Source organism: Gracilinanus agilis, chromosome 4 (genome assembly GCF_016433145.1).
Source record: "Gracilinanus agilis isolate LMUSP501 chromosome 4, AgileGrace, whole genome shotgun sequence".
Taxonomy (NCBI): domain Eukaryota; kingdom Metazoa; phylum Chordata; class Mammalia; order Didelphimorphia; family Didelphidae; genus Gracilinanus; species Gracilinanus agilis.
In genome coordinates, this window is record NC_058133.1 from 164701394 (window position 1) to 164720970 (window position 19577).

Below are 19577 nucleotides of genomic sequence, written 5' to 3' on the forward strand. Positions count from 1 at the left end.
TATGAGATTCCTCTCAGATTCATTTGAGGATACAGCCCCACTAGAAAACACACTGGGATTCCATAAGAAGCTATGTTCGATTACTTTGACAGGCTCAAAGCCCAGCTGACTGCACCCCAAAATTTAATTCCAATTTGATTGGCTTAAGAAATATTAGTTTCAGGGGGCAGTAGGGAGGCTCAGTGGATTGAGATCTATCCTAAAGATAGATCTTGGGTTCAAATGTGGCCTCAAACACTTCCTAGCTGTGTGACCCTGGACAAGTCACTTAACCCCCATTGCCTAGGCCTTACCACTCTTCTGCCTTGGAACAATATGGATAATAAGACAAATGGTAAGTTTTTTTAAAGATATATTAGTCTGGTTGGGGCTTTTTGACATGACATCACTCATTTGGGAAGTTTGCTGCTAAATAATAAGAAAAACAAACAAGAGGGCTAGATTGCCCCTCTATTGGAGAAGGAATACATTAGCAGATGTATCTGAAGGGCAGGATGGAAGGATGTCATGAGGCAAGGCTAGATGTGATGATGTGTGCTGACGATGGCTCACAGCATTTTCAAAAGTGGAGAGAGTTTCACCTGTTGCCTCAGTTTCCCTACCAACATTCTGAGATTTTTTTTAGGAGATATCTTTATTTGTAGATTGTCCCAAGGCAGTAGGGAGAATCTTTTAGGGTCAAATCCTCTCATCCCCTGAGTTTTTTTCTGATTGTTCCTCTTCTTATTTATCTTCTGGGCTCATCCAATAGACCAATGGATATTTGCAGAGTAGCTACATTTACTCAATTTACCTTTATCTTTATCTTTATCTCCTCATTTATCTCTAATAAGGAGTTCTTAACTTTTTTGTGTAAAGACTCCTTTGGCAATCTGGGGAAACCTACAGATTCCTCAAGATGTCTTTAAATACTGTAGTACAGAGAGGGGGGACATAGCAGTTTTGCAGGCTTTGGCTGAGTTCTTATGTCACTTAGGAGTTTAGAATCTTGAGAGAGAGGGGCAGTTGGACCTGGGACCTCATGGAGAGAACCAGGGCCAGCTGAGATCCTGTTTCTCCTTTCTGGAGATTGAAAACCTAGCCTAGCTTTGGAGTGTTACTTGAGATTTGTTAATTTAGATAAACCCTTTGAATCTCTATATCCTACCTCATTTCACTACCTTCCTTTCCCTTACCTAAATGTCAGATAGGAGTGAATAAGGAGATTGAAATCAGAGAGTAGTTTCAAATCTGTGAGAGTTCAGCTCTACTCTTGCAGTACTTTATCTAGAGAGGTTTGGTAGTCATCATCATAATCCCTTTTGATTTCAAATCACCTTGAGAGTTGAGTCAAGACAGAACCTTGCTCAAACTCCATTTCTGCTTCCCTTCCCCCACCTGAGGTTTCTTTAAGCAACTGTTAGGGCTTCTGTTAATCCTTTTACCTGACAATTTAACCTGAGAAGACAATAAACCCCTTTTGTGTTTAAACAAACCTTTAGTTACTTTGTCAGTTAATTAGTAAGAAAGGGAAGAAGAGGAATAGAATCAACATACTCTGGGTTTGAGGGAAATGGGGTATCCATCTTGAAGGAGGTGTAACTTCAAAATGAGTCCCTTCCTGTGAAATTAACTAAAGCCTGTAGTTAATTTCAATCAGTCTATTTCCCTTCAGTGTGTCTTTAGTCTAAATCCTAGTCTGTATGCTGCTGCTGATAGCCTGTTTAGATAAATTCCTCCTCTCTCTGGAAATCCTTGTTACCTCAGTGTTATACTCCCTGACTTCAGACATTCCCTCATTTCCTCCTACCTCCTAAGCTGCCATCCTTCATCATTGAACCTTCCTTATCCACTATATTGCCTTAATTTCTCTATTACCTAGTATATTCACTTGATTATCTCCAGCCTTGGATCCCTTGCCTTGTCTTGTTCCCTGATCCCACCAGTTAATACCCCTAGCTTCAGCTTCAACCTCTCTATTATATATATATATATATACCTGCAACCCATATTACCTATCTTCCAAGTCCCTTATAGCATCCATCCAAATCCCCCATAACATCTTTCCAAATTCCCTTATAACATCACATAACATAAAATATGTAGGGTTACAAAAGAGATAAATTATATTGAAATAAAGTTATTAAGTTATTTTTTTTTTAAAAAAAGTTTAAAGAACCTAGATAAAAGACTTCTGCATGCTGGGGAAGGTAGGTAGCTCAGTGGATTGAGAGGCAGGCCTAGAGACATGAGATTCTGGGTTCAAATGTGACCTCAAGTACTTCTTAGCTGTGACCCTACGCAAGGCATTTAACCCCATTTACCTAGTCCTTACTGCTCTTCTGCCTCGGAACCAATATTCAGTTTTAATTCTAAGATGGAAAGTAAAAGTTAATTTTTTTTTAATAAAGAACCCTTGCAGTTTTAAAAAGTGGTTCAAAAGATATATACAAATAGGAGGAAGAATTGTTTATTATAACTGCAGCACAAATGTTTTTCAGAGTGAATAAACCAGTTCTGGAATTTAGGAGATGATCTGTACCCCTGTAAATATTTCACTCCAACCCAAAGGCCTACCTTCTTTTATTTTTTAAACACTTACCTTCCATCTTAGAATCAATACAGTGTATTGGTTCCAAGGCAGAAGAGCGGTAAGGGTTAGGCAAAGTGACTTGCCCAGGGTCACACACCTAGAAAGTGTCTGAGGTCAGATTTGAACCCAAGATCTCCTGTCTCTAGACTTGGCTATCAATCCACTGAGTTACTCAGCTGCACCCACTACCTTCTGACTAAGGCTGAAAGACTAAGACTGAAAACTCTTAAGAGTCCAGGGGCAAGTGAGAAATCCTACTAAGATGAGAACCAAAGCTCTGAGTTGAGCTAAAAGCTCTAAAAATGCTTCTAAGAAAATAGTTTCTTCTCATATTCTATACAAAAGAGGCTAATACTCAATTTCCTTTGATGCTTTTATTAATTCATAAACACTAGTCCTGTTCTGAAAACTCAGAAGGAAAAGTGCCAACCAGATAGAACCGGAGAATCCAAGGTGGGTCAAAGAGAGAAGAGGAAAGTTGGGGTGGCAAGTTTGCAGTGAGATGAGACTAGAAATGATAGGAGCTCAGCTCCCTGGCAGCTTTGTCCTTCCTCTGTCCTCGCACATTATATTTTCAGGAAGGAATAAAAGGGCTGCTCTCAGGGTGGCAGATTCCACAGCCCAGGTTGAGAGACAACTTGGTAGGAGTGAAGGAGAAACAGATAAAGCCTTCTGGTTCATCAGCAACCAAGGGAGAGATGGAATCCACAAGACCTGACAGGAGACATTCTTAGAACTGAGCTGGACTGAAGGCTCCCAAAAAAAGGGTCCTACTTTATCCTGGAAAGGAGACAAAAAAAGTAAATAAAAGAGTTGTGAGGAGGAGTTAGGGGACGAATCAGTTGGATGGGGGATGTACTATATTGAGAGGCAAAGGGCATGAGTTTGAATTTCAGGTAGCCTAATCTCTCTGAGACTATTTCTCATCTGTAAAATGGAGGTGGGTATGTGTTAAGGAGAGAGACAAATGTCTGATGACATGAATTCTCAGTTTCTTTTTACTTTGAAATTCATTAAGTCCTTGTGGATTGCTCTCTGGGAGTCTAAGGAAGACTAGGTCAGTATAGGAAAGAGGATGCCACCCTTGAAGTCCCTACTCACTGCTCTCATTCCATCGATGCCATATCCAAACAGAAGTAATACAGAACCTACAGGATACCCTTCCTTGCCTAATGAAATAATTATAAATTATCCATCTGGGACAATTCACTTATTCTTACTAAGCCTCAATTTTCTCATTTGTAATATGAAGAAAATAATACTGGCACTATTCACCTCCCAAGATTTTTGTAAGGTAAACACTTTGGAAAGTTTTAAAGGACTATATAGATATAAAAAATGACTTCTTGTTATCATAACAAGTTCATTTCTAGCTCCAAGAACTGGATGTGTGATTCAGAGTTCCCAAGCATCAATCTGACCTGATCTAATCTTTAAAATAAGGAATATCATCAAGGAGGAAGTGGATCCTGATTGCCTCTTCCCCACCTTTATATACTTTAAGCCCTATGCTTGCCCTTCTATTACTACTGGAGAGAAGTCTCCAGAGAGGCAAGGAACTGGAAATTGAGAATCTTCTCACACAGAGCCTTTCTTCAAATCATTCAGTAGCTATTGGAGACTTTGGGGGATTGTGGTTAGGGAGCTCTGCTTCATTGCCCTGGGAATTTCTGTGCTACCAAAATGGGAACTAAGTTTTTCTAATATGATCCAAGGATCTCTCCTAGATGTAGCCCATGAACCAACTGGACCTCCAAGGAGTAGGAGGTGGTGTTATAGCTCTTTCTCTTAATCTTGGTTGGGATTGATTAGGAAGAGAAAGCAAAGGGCAATGGAAATTGTATTAGACAAGGAGGGAAGTAGACTTGAGTTCTAATCTTAGCTCTGCCACGGTATGACTTCAGGTTAATCATTTGCTCTCTATATACCTCAGTTTCTTCATCTGTAAAAAGAAAGTGGGGAACCAAACAACCTGTATTGATTATTTTTTTTTACTATCATTTCCTCCCCCTGGACATTCATGAGGCTCAATGAAAACCAATGGACTGGCAACAAAGGGATAATGTGCTCATTGAGTTAAGCATTCTGGGGGTGAAGGAATGGGTCAAGTTGAGCTTGAGAAGGTAACCCCCCACCCCAGCCTAGACTCCCTTTAGTCCTCAAGCATACCAAAGCAGACCACGGACACGTCTTCCCTATGAGTACAGTCATGGTGGCCCCAGAGGCGGTGTCGACATTGTTCCAAGGATGTCTCCTTCCCCTTGCAGCGGACATCATCCAACCAGATGGGTCCTTTCCCAAGGCCAAACCTCTTTCTGGTTCTGGGCTTCTGGGAGAGGGCCTTACCACACTTCATCTCCTGGCAAACCACTTGATCCTCCTTTTCTCCCCAGCCATCGTTGCAAACAGAACCCCAAAAGCCCTTGTGAAACACCTCCACACGACCTGAACACTTGTCTCCTCCATCCACCAGCCTCAAGGCAAACAGTTCTGGGAAAGAAGAGAGAGTTGAGTGAAAAATGGATACTGTACCCCTGAACCCCTGCAGCCATATTTGGGCCCATTTTTCTTTTCTCCACTAGATTCTCCTTTCCCTTAATAACTTTAGATTCCTTCCTTCCTTCCTTCCTTCCTTCCTTCCTTCCTTCCTTCCTTCCTTCCTTCCTTCCTTCCTTCCTTCCTTCCTTTCTTTCTTTCTTTCTTTCTTTCTTTCTTTCTTTCTTTCTTTCTTTCTTTCTTTCTTTCTTTCTTTCTTTCTTTCTTTCTTTCTTTCTTTCTTTCTTTCTTTCTTCCTTTCTCCATAACAATAGGATTCTAAGACTTATAGCTGAAAGAAACCTAGGAAAGTAGCTGATATTTCTAATGCAAATTCACATTCAGTACCTCTTTAGATCCTCATAATTCTGTGAAGTAGTCACAAGTCAGAGACATGATTTGTGGCTGAAAGGCAGATTAGAAACAACCTAATTTTTAACCCTACATTTTATAGATAAGGAAACCAAAGCTCAGGAAACTTAAGGTACTTGCCCAAATGACAAAGGTAGTAACAGTCTAGATTCAAAGTCTGACCGTCTGTTGCCAAACAAGGAGCTGTTTCCACTGTAATACCCACAGTCTTTTAAATAATAAGCAGATCAGATATTCTTATCTCAATTTTATAGGAAATCAGAGATAAAAATAAAAGCAGACTTGTGGGCAAACAATTAGCTTTATAGTTGAACCTAAGCTCTGCTCTTTGCCAAATATATGATCTTGAGCAAATAACAGCCCCTCTGGGAGGGCATTTAGGTAACAAGACATCTTGGGGAAGAGAGGTAACATAACAGATAGAGCCTTGAGAATCAGGAAGGTCTGAGTTCAAATATGACATTGGACAATATTGCTAGATGAATGACCTTGGGCAAGTCATGGAACCTCTGTTTACCTCAGTTTTCTCATCTGTAAAATGGAGATAACAATAGAACTTGCCTCCCAGAATTATTGAGAGGATCAAATGAGATAATATTTTTTTAACTTAGCACAGGGTCTATCATGTAGCAGGCATTTCATAAATGTTTTATCCTTTTCTCTCTCCCTCCCAATGTCACTTAACTAGTAAGTGTTTGAAACCGTGCCCACTCTACTACACCAAAAAGTTACTTTTTGTCTCAGCTTGCTAGTTATTGTGAGGATCAAACCTATAAAACACATGGCACAGAAGAGGGTGCTTGCCTCAATTTTCTAATTAATTAAATTAGGAGATTGAATTAGATCAGTTTCTCAACATGTGTTCCAGATACCATGAGATCAAAACAATTTTCATAATAATACTAAGGTGGTTTTATTTCTATTATGATAACTCCCTTTCATCTATTCTCATAATACTACTAATTATATTCTCATGATAATACTTTAATTTCTATTCTGATAAATATCAATGAATAGAAGTCATATTTTTTAAAAAGCTCTTGGGAAAAGGGGGAATAATGATTTTTAAGAGGGCAAAGGAACCATGAGACCAAAAAGATTAACTACTGGACCAGTAGTATCTTCCAGATTAAATCTTATGAAACTCTTATGAAGTATTAAGCCAGAGAATATTAACATTTTACACCTGAGGAAACACAAGCCCAAGGAAATGTAGTGATTTGCCCAAGATCATAAGTACTATGTGACAGAGTAGGCAGTAGTCAAACCAAGTTGTTCTGATTCCTTCTGAAATGTTCTTTCTATAGCACTAGTCTTCTCAATACACATGGTCCCACAAGCAGATTCTTCATTTACCCTACAGCACTCAATTCAATTCTAGCCACTGGAAAAATCTTCATATGATAGTCCCAGAGCTTCCAACTAGTATGGGGGACTTCTTTTCCCTAATAAAACCCCATTCTATATAACCTGAATATTCCCAGAGCTCAGGAGGAAGTGGCTGGGTAGAGAATAGAGTTCACACTTCTCCTTTGACTGCTTTCCAAGTTTTCTTTTCTATTCTCTCTCCATTGTTTTTCTTTCCATGTCCCACTTTCTTCCCTGACTCCTTCCCAGTAATAAATATAATTGCAATATATTAAAACATGTTAATTATAATAAAAGAGATCTAAGATGAAAATTTTCCCATGATGTGCAATTAAATAGAAAAGCTTAATTAGGATGAAAACAATCAAGTTTGTTTGGGGGTTTTGGGGGGTTCAGATTTTTCAGCCATGTTATGACTCTTTGTAACCCCATTTGGGGTTTTCTTGGCAAAGATACTGGAGTGGTTTGCCATTTCCTTTTCCAGCTCATTTTACAGATGAGGAACTGAGATAAACAGGGTAAAGTAATCAGGGTCACACAGCTAGTAAATATCTGAGTCCAGATTTGAACTCAGGAAGATGAGTCTTCCTGGCTCCAGCCTGACATTCCATCCACTACACCACCTACCTGCCCAATCAACTTTTAGATCTTGAGAAATTCTTGGTCAAAGAAATTATCTTCAACCAGCAGATGACTCAAAGGCATTTGGTATCTGTCCTTGGGAAACACCATAGAACAGATGTCTCTTCCTACTTTTGTTTTTATCAAGGCTTATATGAAAAAGTCTCATTTTATAGCCCCTGGCTAGATCAAGGATTCAATACATCTGGGAATGAACTCATGTGCAGACCAGCTCTCACACCTCTTCTCTTCTCACTCCTTTGATAGTTTCTTCCTTGCCCTCTTTTAACAAATGCCTCTATGCAGTCAATGCCTAAGTCCATATCCTCTATTATCTATAGTGTGAACTTTCCTCAGAACCTGAGATTCACATCTCTATATAGAGAACACATTTGCCTAGTTGACCCATGTAGCCCATAGATCTCCAGGGAGTGAGGTTATGGTTATGATCTTGTTTGGGACTGATTAGGCAGAGAGAGCAAAGGGCAGTGGAAATAGTACTAGACAAGGAGGGAGGTAGCCTTGAATTCTAGTCTTAGTTCTGCCACTGTGTGACTTCAGCTTAATCATTTCCTCTCTCTGTGCCTCAATTTCTTTATCTTATTTTATTTATTTATTTATTCATTCATTTATTCATATTATGGGGGTGCACCAGACAGTCTAGTTCTAGGAAGTGCCCAAGGCCATATTTGAACTCACAAAGAGGTCTTCTTGACTCCAGACCTAGCACTCTATTCATTGCACCACCTGGTTACCCAATCAAGTTTTAGCTCTCAGGATTTGGGGACCAACGCTTTACACTATGGAACAATCATATAGATTTGAAACTAGCAGATGATCTCAAAAGCTGAGCATATTATTTTTTCTCCCTAAACTTGCCTTTTATTCATTGATTTAGCAAACGTTTTAAGCATAAGCCACTATCCAAAATGCTAGAGATATAAACCCTCTGGGAGCTTACATCTTCTTCCTGACTTCACAGTTTCTGCCTATGGTACCGCCATTTACCGCTGACTCTTCCCTCTCCCTGGTCTCCCACAAATTATTTGTGCCTGTTGATTTTACCTCCAGAGCACTTTTTGTATCTGTCCTATTCTCTTTTTCCTAGCATAGTTGCCTAGTATGGACACTCATGACCACCTGACTGGGCTTTTTCAATAACTTCTTTATCAGGCTCTTTTGCTTTCATTAATTATCTCTTCCCTCCAATCCATTCTCTAAGCTTCCAGAAATGTCTTCTTCATAAACAGATTTCATATTACTCCTTTGTTAAAAACAACAAAAATATCATTCCATTCACCGGATCCCTATTGACTTATAAGTAAAGTTCAATGTTCTTAACTTCTTACTTAATACTAGTACACTCTAAAAATTCTATAATCCTGTAGGTTTGAAAATGTTGTGGCGGGGGTGTTGGGGGGAACTGCATCCTCCAGCGAGCTCCAGGTGTCCCTCCTTCCTACTTCCTGGTGTGGGATTGGTCTGGAATGGGCCAATCCTGTGCTAAGGGCGACCACGCCCCCTACTTCCGGGAGCAGGATTGGTCTATATAATGACCAATCCCTCGCCTAGGAGGGAACTTTGAATCGGAGGAAATTCAGAGTAGTGGGGGATAGGGAGAGTTAGTTAATTTCAGCTGAGGGAAACTCCAGTTGTTTTCTCTTTAATAACATTTTAAAAGGATTAAAGATAGAGTTTTTTCTTTTAATCATTTCAATCCTGAATACTATAGCTATATGAAACTGCATAATATAATAACTCCTTGGGTTCCTTTAAATCTCAGCCAAACCCTACATCTATCCAAATCTTCCTTCTTTGTAGTGCCTTCCCTTTGTTGAATGTTTCCTCTTTAATCAGTCTGAGGTTCATCCATATATAGTTATTTGCCTATTGTCTCCCCTATCAGATTGTGGCTTCTTGAGGGCAAGGACTAAGTCTTTCCTTTCTTTGTACCTATAGTACTTTAGCACAGGGCCTGACACATAATAGGTGCTAAATAAATGCTTACTGACAGACTATAGGTTCAGTGTGGTTCAAAAATGTGGAAGGTATTAAAGATCTTGAAAGGTTTAGAGGTTAGCCGAAATGTGTTATTTTTATGGCCAAATACAAAGCCTTACACTTTGATTTTTTTTTTAATTCCAGTTACAGGATGGAGAAGACCAAAAAAAAATTTAGGGGTTTTAATGAATTGTCAACTCAATAAAAGTCAACATTATGAAATGGCAACCAAGAAAGATAAGGCAAATTTGGACCACATTTAGAAAGGTTTAGTGTCTAGGAGTAGGGAGGCAATAATTTCTCTGTATTATGCCTTAGTGGAACATATCTGGAGTATTATAATCTAGTCTGAGCACCACATTTTAGGAAGATTATTGATAAAATGGAAATTGTTCAGAAAAAGACAGTCTGGATGGTAACAAGACACCCTGTAGGATCATGTCATATGATGATCATTGGTTGAAGAATCTAGGGATATTTGGTATAAAGAAGAGAAAACTCAGTAGGGACAAGATAGCAATCTTCAAGTATTTAAAAGGCTGTCATATAAAATAAGGGTTAGACTGTTTTGCTTGGCTCCCGCGGGCAGAACTAGCAATGGATAGAAATTCATAATAGTCAATTTTAGATTTAATGTAAGGAAAAATTTCCTAACAATTAAAGCTATCCCAGAGCACAATGGGCCACTTTGAGAAGAAATGGGTTCTTGCTTATGGGAGGTCTCCAAGCAGAGGTTGAACTATCACCTGTTCACTTGTCATGCATCTTGGAGGGAGATATGTTGTTAAAGTGTGGGATCAAAAAAATGGGAGCTACAAACTCTTTCAACTACAGATTTCAGTGATTCTGTCCCTTTGTCTCTGTCCTCTGCCCATACCATTTTATAGTACTTTAAGGCATGCTCTAGTGCAGGGGTTGGCAAACTTTTTGGCCATGAGAGCCATAAACGCCATATTTTTTAAAATGTAATTTCGTGAGAGCCGTATAGTGCTCACAGTGCTCCAGCGGTATAGTGCTCACAGTGCGCGCTCCTGTAACTGGGCCTGAAAAAAAATTGACTTTATGGCTCCTGCAGAAAGAGCCATATCTGGCCCTCAAAAGAGCCAGCTATGGCTTGAGAGCCATACGTTGCGGACCCCTGCTCTAGGGGCATAGGGACCATTAAAAATAAAGTAATGAAAACCTTAGAATTGAGTGACTTTATTTGGGGTTCAGCTGGGACAGACCTTTGCTGGAATACCATCTTCCAACCCAAATGCTCTAGAAAGCTGTCTCTATTTTGCCTACAGCTGAGTCCTAATTATTATAATAAATCCCCTGAAGTGGTCACATGTATTCAAAGTTTAATTATGTAAGATATGGTGGATGATTTCAGCCCATTGAAAATGTGTAGTGGGTATTTCTATGGTGCAACCACTTCAGAGGATTCATTATTTGTACTAATTGGGACCAGACTGTGGTTAGTAATGACATTTTCCCCTTCAGACTTCACCCAGCACTTTTTACTTCTTTTAGGTGATTATTATACATTGTGTTTTATGTTAGTTGTTGGTGTATGTGTCATGTTCCTTCAAATAGATTGTGATCTCATAAACCCCATGTCTGATTCCCCCGTAGCAGAGTATAGTGCTTTAAAGACAGTAAGCTTTAGTAACAGTCTAATACATTGAAGTGAATTCCTATTCTCTTTTTCTGACACAAGCTTAAAACTGGTTGTCTTGCTTGAATGAATAATAAATAGCTAGCATTTATATAGTATTTCAACTTTGGTGACATGTTTTTTGTATAATCTCAGTTGATCCTCAGAAGAACCTTGTGAAATAATAATAATAATAATAACATAATAGCACTTTAAGGTATGCTCTAGGGGTATGGAGACCATTAAAAAGAAAGTAATGACAACCTCAGAGGTGAGTGACTCTATTTGGGGTTCAGCTGGGACAGGTTCTTCACTTTTTTTGTGTCATAGACCCCTTTAGTATTCTCGTGAAATCTGGGGATCTTTTCTCAGAATAAGGTTTTTAAATGCATACACTAACATATATAGGAAAACAAGGGAAATCAGTGATCTTGAAATATTAATGATCAAAACATTAAACAAACAAATAAAAACAAGACAAGTTCACAGACTCCATATCAAAAACCCCTGAGCTGGGAGAAAAGATTCCCTGACTTCTTGCAAATGTTTCTTTAAAGAGACTCAAAAAACTTTCTGGGGAGCTGAGAGAAGCTGATCTCTTGTGAACAATTTGTTGCAAGAATACTTAAAGTAGACCCTAACAATTAATTCCAAACTGACTTAGTTAATACATAACAAGTTTGGACTTCATGCCATTCAGCAGCTACCATGAACAGATCCTGCTTTCTTCTGAGAGCAAAGTGTTCCATTTCTAATGGGAGAGAACTAAGTGCCCATTCTCTTATGATTCCCAAAACATACTGGATTCATTCAATTAGACTTAACCAGAGTTGGATCTGAGGCTCCCAAGCATTACCTTCACACTGGACCCAGGCATCATCATCATGGGTACAGTTGTTCTCTCCCACTGGTGCAGCCGGGCAGTCCCTCAGGGATGCTTCAGATCCTTGGCATTCCACTTGGCTCAGCCAGATCTCTCCTCTGCCCTGCTGATCCCTTTCACAAGATCTCTTGGTCAGCAAGGGCCTCCCACAGCCCAGCTCCCGACACAGCACCTTGGCATCTCGGAGGTTCCAGCCTTCGTTGCACACAGTGCCCCACTCCCCAGCATATTTCACTTCCACTCGGCCAGTGCAGGGTCCAGGGCCATCAACCAGTCGGGTTCCCTCTAAATGAAGGGGGACTTAAAAAATAAGACAATGAAAAGCATCTAAGAGGTTAGGTTTTCAATCCTGAGTCTGTTTATTAGCAACAATTTACATATTTTTTTGTCTTTTCAAGGCATTTTTACATCTATTATTTTGCTGGCTTCTCCCAACAGTTGTATAAGGTAGGGGTGGATAATATCCTCCTTTTGAAGACTGAAACAATTTAGGCCAAAGTCTGTCAGGTGATGGATGATGGTGTCTCTCTAAAGACTTAAAAACAATGGGTTCAAATAATAAAAACAAAAGTGGTGAATCACCTAGCCACATTGCTGGAAGAAGAACTAGACGCTATCATGGAGGGCATTTAGTCCATCCTCTCCATTTCACGAAAGGGAAAATTAAGGACAAGAGACTCTAAGTGTATGGTCTGTGACCACACAGATAGGATCATAGTCTTAAGACTAAATGGGACAAATTAGAGATAATTTGGATGCCCATCAGCAAGTCTCTTACCCTCTCTGGACCTCTGTTTCTTCAACCATAAAATGAAGATAGTAATAACTTCTTGCTACCTACCCTATAGGACTGATCTTAGGAAAGCACTTTGTAAATCTTAAAAGCACAATTATGATGTTTATTATTATTATTATCAATGTTATTATTGTTGTTATTATCATTACTAAGTCCAAGGTCACTGAAAGCCCTGAGGTGATCATTAATAACTCACCTTCACAGACTGCCCCTGCATCTTCTTCATGATTATCACAATCTACAACATCTTCTTCACATTCTGCCAGTGTCTGTTCTGTTCCTTGGCAAATCAGGTTCCAAATGTGCTGATCTTTCTCAGCTTTTGGTGAATAGAGTCTGCCAACAGGAGTCTTCATAACTGGTCCACATTGCAGCTCTCGGCATACCATAGCCGCTGTTTCTTTCTTCCAGTGGTCATCACATACAGTGCCCCATTGCCCATCCTTCCACAACTCTACCCGGCCTTCACAACGGTTTTGGCCTCCCACTAAGCGCACACCATAAAGGGGGTCTGCAAAGGGCCAGATCATTGGGAGGAGATGAGAGACCTCAAAAATAATCCCACAGGACAGATTTGGGAAGGTACTCACCCAGAACCATAGCTAGGAACTTTTACCCCATGGTCAAGCTGTCAAATAATGGGGTAATTGACATCAACACCCTACTTGGGTTGAGGGGGAAATAGATGACCACTCTGTAGGAGGAGAAAGAAACCACAGGACACCTGAAAGCCATCACTTGGAAGACTTCCTACCCCACAGGGAGATCCACCATATTTTCAACCCCGGTTTTCTGCTCACTCCCTGTGGGAATGTCTGAGGATATAGAGAAAGAAAAACTTGGAGAGAAAGAAAAGTTAGTAAACTCTAAACTCAGAGAGGCAGGAAGGAATGACCTTTCAGCAAGGCCTGGAAAACTATCCCTTCCTCCATCTTTTTCCCTTGGATGTTCCACTCCATCATAAGTGAGGGTGAGGAAGTTTGAGTCTCCCTCTGGGTCCCAGGACCTCCAACATTGTGCTATAAGGCATTGCCTGAATAACCACCCCAATCATTATGAAGTAGGGCAGTCTTATCTGTTAAGTCAGAGCTTGGACCCCACTTCCTTCTCCCTTCTTGTCCAACAAATTCCACAGGACTCTAGCTCCTATCTCCATCCTCACCATCCTGTCCCCCACTCACTGCCCCTGGACACAGTTGCACCAAGCCCAAACACCAAGCTCGGCTCCTGGTCTTTTTCTTTCGAGGATCCTAACTTTAGAGTTAGAGGGTAGTCTTTGAGTATAACCTATTCATTTCAGACTTGAGGAGACTGAAGCCTGGAGAACTGAATGATTTTCCCAGGGTTCTATGACTGTCAAATGTCAAAGTGAGAATCCAAACTCCAGTTCCAGTGCCATATTCAAGGTCCTCTCCCTACCACACAATCTCTTGCAGGCTCTAAAAAAAATTCTTTTTGCCCAAAATAAATTTTCCACTCTTGTGGGGAATTCTCCACCCAGGTGGGGGGTAATCCCTGGTGGTCTCATGCTATTTAATCTGCTAAACTTGAGTGAGTCAGGAAAAAGTGAGTTCAAGTCCTGCCTCTGATATGTATGGCCCAGAGACCATGGATGGGTCACTAAACCTCTCAGTGCCTTAGACAATTCTCCAAGACCAGAAGTTGCTGAATAGATGCTGACCCACATTAATTGAAAGAGCTTCCTCCCCAGGAGTTTCCCAAGTCTTTGAAATAGCAGAGCTTCCTAAGCACAGAATAACAGCTAGCTGTTTATAAAGAACTTTAAGGTTCGCAAAATGTCTTACATAAAACATCTCATGTGATCTTCACTACCATCCTGAAGGGGAAGTATTATTTATTTTGATTTAGCCATTTTTCAGTCATGTCCAACACTTCATGACCCCATTTGGGAATGTCTAGACAAATTTACCAGAGTGGCTTGCCATTTCCTTCTCCATCTCATTTTGTATATTGGGAAATTAAGGCAAACACAGTTAAGTGACTTTCCCAGGGTTACACAGCTAGTCAGTGTCTGGGACTAGATTTGAAATCAGGAAGAGAAGTCTTTCTGATTTCAGACTCAGCACTCTCTACACTATGCCACCTAGCTGCTCCTGAAGGGATATTATTATCCGCCTTTTACAAATAAGAAAATTGAGACTGAAAAAGATAAGATATGCCTAGTTATAGGGGCATCAAGGTGGCTCAGAGGCTAAAGCACTGGGCCTGGAGTCAGCAAGACTTGAGTTCAAATCAAGACATGAACACTTAAAAGCTGCGTGACCCTTGGCAAGTCACTTAATCTCTATCTCAGTTTCCTCAGCTGTAAAATGGGAATAATAATAGAACCAACCTCCTTGGATTTTTGTGTTGATCAAATGAAATAATATTTGTAAAGTACTTAGCAGAGTGCCAGGTACATAATAGGTGCTTAATAAATGCTTCTTCCTTTATTCCCTCCCCATCACAGAGCTAGTGAATGTTTGAAACTCTGCTCAATCTATTACACTACAAAGCTGACTCTTGGTTAAGTTAGCTTCTGTTTGGCATATGCCAACTTGGACTACTTAGATATTCAGGTACTAATATGAGACGGCTCACACCTTTCACAGTGAGTGGTGACAAAAGGAGGAAGCATTGAGTTTTATTTCTGCCCTATTCCTAATCCCAACCCTACACCCTTCTATTTCAAAATCCTCTAATCACTGCCCCATGCCCTGCAAATGCTCTGCTGATTTCAGGGGACTGGGGGGGTCATATTTGATTCACAGTGAAGCCACGTTCAGTTCCAATGAACCTGAAGACTTGAGGCTTGTTGGTTGAGGAAAGGAATGACCAAAGCCTTGGAGTATCAGTCTTTAGGAACGTACACTGAGGGACAAATGGAAGCCGTGACTCTTTATAGCTGCTTTCCCTTCTCCCTGACCAGCACAGAAAATGGTGGGGTGGATGTTTTGAGACTGTGATTCTTTCACAAAGGGAACATTTGACGATGAAGGCATTTTGGACTTGAAGTCAAAAGAATGAATTTTAAATCATGACTAGGTTTAAATCATTTACTAGTTTTCTGACTTTGGGCAAATCACATAAACTCTTTGACTCTCAGTTTGCTCATCTGCAAAATTGAGATAATAGTTCTCATTATCATACCACCTACCTTAGAGAGATGTCTTTAAAAAAGATATTTGTATATTCAAAAGTGGTTTTTTTTTACAAGCTGCTTTTGCTGACCATTAAATCTCTCCCCTTGAATAAGGAGACAATAATAATGATATTAATAGGTTATATAGTAATTAAAAACCACAAATGTATGATACCTTCTAATTTAAAAAAGAAAATTTCACCCTTTATCTCATCTACACAGCAATTTTTCAAAGTCCAAGGAAATGATCATTCTGACACCTTAGCCACTACATTCCTTGATGTTGTCAACTTTGGAGACCTTTATCACCAGTAACCCTGAAGCACAATCACATCAAAGAATATCACTGGAACACCATCTTGAACACTTTCTGACCATAGCCTATATGTGCCATGTTCTTCCAGTTGGGGCTGCTTTTTCCATTCCTTCAGTCCCACAATGCTTCTTATCCTTCCAGTCCATCAACTTACTCCTGCGCTCATTTGCCTCTTAGCCAGCCAGGACCCAAATTTTCTGCATAACACTAAAGATTCCCTTGTCCCCCTCTCTTTTGAGGAGAAGAGTTGGAGTGATTTTCAATCACCAGGACTAAATCCCAGGTCTCTCCTCCCTCTTAGATTATTGTTCTTTCTACCACTTCAGGTAGGTTCCCAATGCTCCTTGGGAATCCTTTCTGTTCATCTTTAGGAAATTGCCCATCATATTACCCACATGGGCCCACTCGAGCCTTTCACTTCATTCTCCTTAAGCCCCACAATTCATTTCTAATTGTTGTAGCCTGAGGTAGATCTAGTCCTCTAGGAAGAAAGTACTGAGTAACAGAGGGACTAGGAGTGCAGGAGTGTGCTGGCGGGCAAAAAATAAAAGAAGCAATATGGAGTTAAGAGTCAGAGCTTCATGGACATCTTGGGACTAGAACAGACTTGTGAGATCACTTTAATTCAACTCTTTCATTTTACTGAAATGGAAACTGAGACCTGGAGAGGAGACAGAAGTATTTCTCTAAACACCACCCAGTGAGTTAGAAGAATCTCATATGAGGGCTAAAACACATTAATAAGTAATGAGAGGCTGAAAACCTTAACCTTACTGGCATCTACAAACTCCATAGAAATTCTGAACTCAAATAGCCAAGTCATCAATTTGTTCTGAAAAAGTCCAGAGAAGAAGTGAAAGGGGAAGAGCTGTGGAAGTTTTAGAAGAAATCACTCTCTCTACTCTCTCCCTTCTGAGTCCTTGGGGGTGAAAATTGAAAGTTATTGAGCACAGATTCTCTTTTCTGTTTTTGTTTGTCCCTGGGCTCTGAAACCTCCTGAGCTCAAGAAGCAACAAAATGTCTTCTCCTTATTGATGCAGAGTGAAAGGAGCCGATCCAGGAGAACATTGTACACAGAGACTGATACACTGTGGTAAAATCGAACATAACGGACTTCTCTACTAGCAGCAATGTAAGGATCCAGAGCAAGGCTGAGGGACTTATGAGAAAGAAAACTAGCCACATTCAGAGGAAGAACTGTGGGAGGAGAAACAGAAGAAAAACAACTGCTTGAACACATGGGCTGTTGGGGATATTATAGGGAATGTAGACACTAAAAGATAACTCTAGTCCAATCATCAGTAATATGGAATTAGGTCTTGATCATACATGCAAAAACCCAGTGGAATTGTGAGTTGGCTAAAGGGGGCATGGGGGTTTTGGGGAGAGGGAAAGAACATGAAATATGTAACTAGGAGAAAATATTCAAAATAAAAATAAAAAAAATCCAAAAAACTGTCTTCTCCTTTAATCAGAGGAATCAACTTTTCTGGGGTCCCAGGGCTCAGTAAAAGCTCTTACCTGAGAAGCCAAATGGGGTTCTTATGGCTGAGGAAAGAAAAAAGAGAATCAAGTAGTTACTGAACCCAATTATGGAGTCCTCACTAGTCTGTTCACATAGAAAATCCAAAGATTCTCAAGGCAGGATCCCTGCCCTCCAGGCAATTAGAGAATAGTTAGGGAGGCCTGTATATATGTATATATATACACACATACATACATACATAATGCCTGATATAAATGAATGATACTAGACAAGCAGTGCTATAGCTCTTCAGAGGAGAAGAAGCTTCCTGGGCCCTGAAATCCTTTGGGAAGGCATCATGGAAGAAGTGAGTCTATTCTATATTTTGAAGGACTCAGCAACTCAAAGAATGAGGTGGGACAGAGAGCAAAAACAAAAAACAAAAAAAACAAACAAACAAAAAAACCAGCCTGGACAAAACCACAAAAAAGAATTTAAATAAAATGACATAGAAAAAGGTACATGTCTTTTATTGCTTTGCTCTGCTTCTCTCNATACATACATACATACATACATACATACATAATGCCTGATATAAATGAATGATACTAGACAAGCAGTGCTATAGCTCTTCAGAGGAGAAGAAGCTTCCTGGGCCCTGAAATCCTTTGGGAAGGCATCATGGAAGAAGTGAGTGTATTCTATATTTTGAAGGACTCAGCAACTCAAAGAATGAGGTGGGACAGAGAGCAAAAACAGAAAACAAAAAAAACAAAAAACAAAAAAAAAAAAAACAGCCTGGACAAAACCACAAAAAAGAATTTAAATAAAATGACATAGAAAAAGGTACATGTCTTTTATTGCTTTGCTCTGCTTCTCTCTATCCATGCCTCAGTTAATCAGTAGATATACATTTATTAAGTACCTACTATATGTCAGGCATTGTGCTAAGTGATTCAGATTATCCTTTTTGCTCTGAATAGAGAATAGTCAGGGGTGAATTCCTTTAGGGTAAAAAATAATAATAAAATGGTCCAAACCCAAGTTGGGCAAGTCTCTTAAACAAAATAGGAAAAGATCTGGTAGTCAAATTATATATTCTTTTTTAAGATAAATATGGATCAGGAAGTCTAAAACGCAAAAACATTTCAAATACATAGAACTAAGGGGAGAGAAGTTTGGGACTCTCTATGTGAACAGTCCCCCATATCTACAATGCAGTTAAGGATGAACTCCTTTGAAACCTATATCAGAATTATAGGCTGTGAGGACTGAGGAAGCCAATGCAGGAAGGAAGAAACAGAGAATACTTACCAAGTATCCAGAAGAAGAGTAGAACCATGGTTTGGATGAAATGAGTATGATCCTAGGGTCAGAGTAATGGCAGAAGAAGACCTCGAAGAAAGTGGCTTGTGGCTCTCAGCTTTGCCTGAGAATAGGAGATAAAGTACTGGAACCGGTCCTGGGTTGAAATATATCAGATGATCAGGGGCCAATGGGTGGAGCTGCACAGAGTTGAGGCTTGCTGAGTCCAGCACATATTAGGAGGGGGAAAAGTGATGAGGGCTGATGCAAAGAGAACAGCTTGCCACTCAGATTTCTTTCCCTTCATCTTTCTGTTTCAATTACTGCCCTGAAAAGCATAAACTTCACTAGATCTCTGCTATGACATAAGAAGGTATTCCCATCAGTGATAAAGATTGTAGCCCATCCATGCTTGTTCCTTTCTTTCCCTTTGATTTATTACAAGAATATCAACATGTTGGGACCCTTCTCTTGCTGTGTGATCTCTGTGTGCTAATGGGCCACATAGGTTACCTTATGATCTGCCCATCTTCTTTTTTACTTATGAAGTATGAATCAGATT

At 39.9% G+C, this 19577-nt stretch overlaps 1 protein-coding gene across 1 annotated transcript; it reads right to left on the minus strand.

Moving 5' to 3' along the window:
* Positions 1 to 2940: 2940 nt before the first annotated feature.
* CD5L (CD5 molecule like) lies at positions 2941 to 19052 on the minus strand. The gene is made up of 6 exons (XM_044675021.1): positions 19025 to 19052; positions 17767 to 17793; positions 12984 to 13298; positions 11965 to 12291; positions 4742 to 5062; positions 2941 to 3352 (listed from the first exon to the last, which is right to left on the minus strand). Exons 1-6 carry the CDS (start codon positions 19050 to 19052, stop codon positions 3348 to 3350), a joined length of 1023 nt encoding a protein of 340 aa, XP_044530956.1. The 3' UTR covers positions 2941 to 3347.
* Positions 19053 to 19577: the final 525 nt, after the last annotated feature.

Bases quoted from the DNA above. Each gene is read 5' to 3' on its own strand.
- CD5L (XM_044675021.1), bottom strand. From the start codon at position 19,052: ATGGTTCTACTCTTCTTCTGGATACTTG. The intron at 17,794-19,024 runs GTAAGTATTCTC...TTCTTTCCTCAG, and splicing joins ACTCTTCTTCTGGATACTTG to CCATAAGAACCCCATTTGGC. The intron at 13,299-17,766 runs GTAAGAGCTTTT...GGCCCTTTGCAG, and splicing joins AACCCCATTTGGCTTCTCAG to ACCCCCTTTATGGTGTGCGC.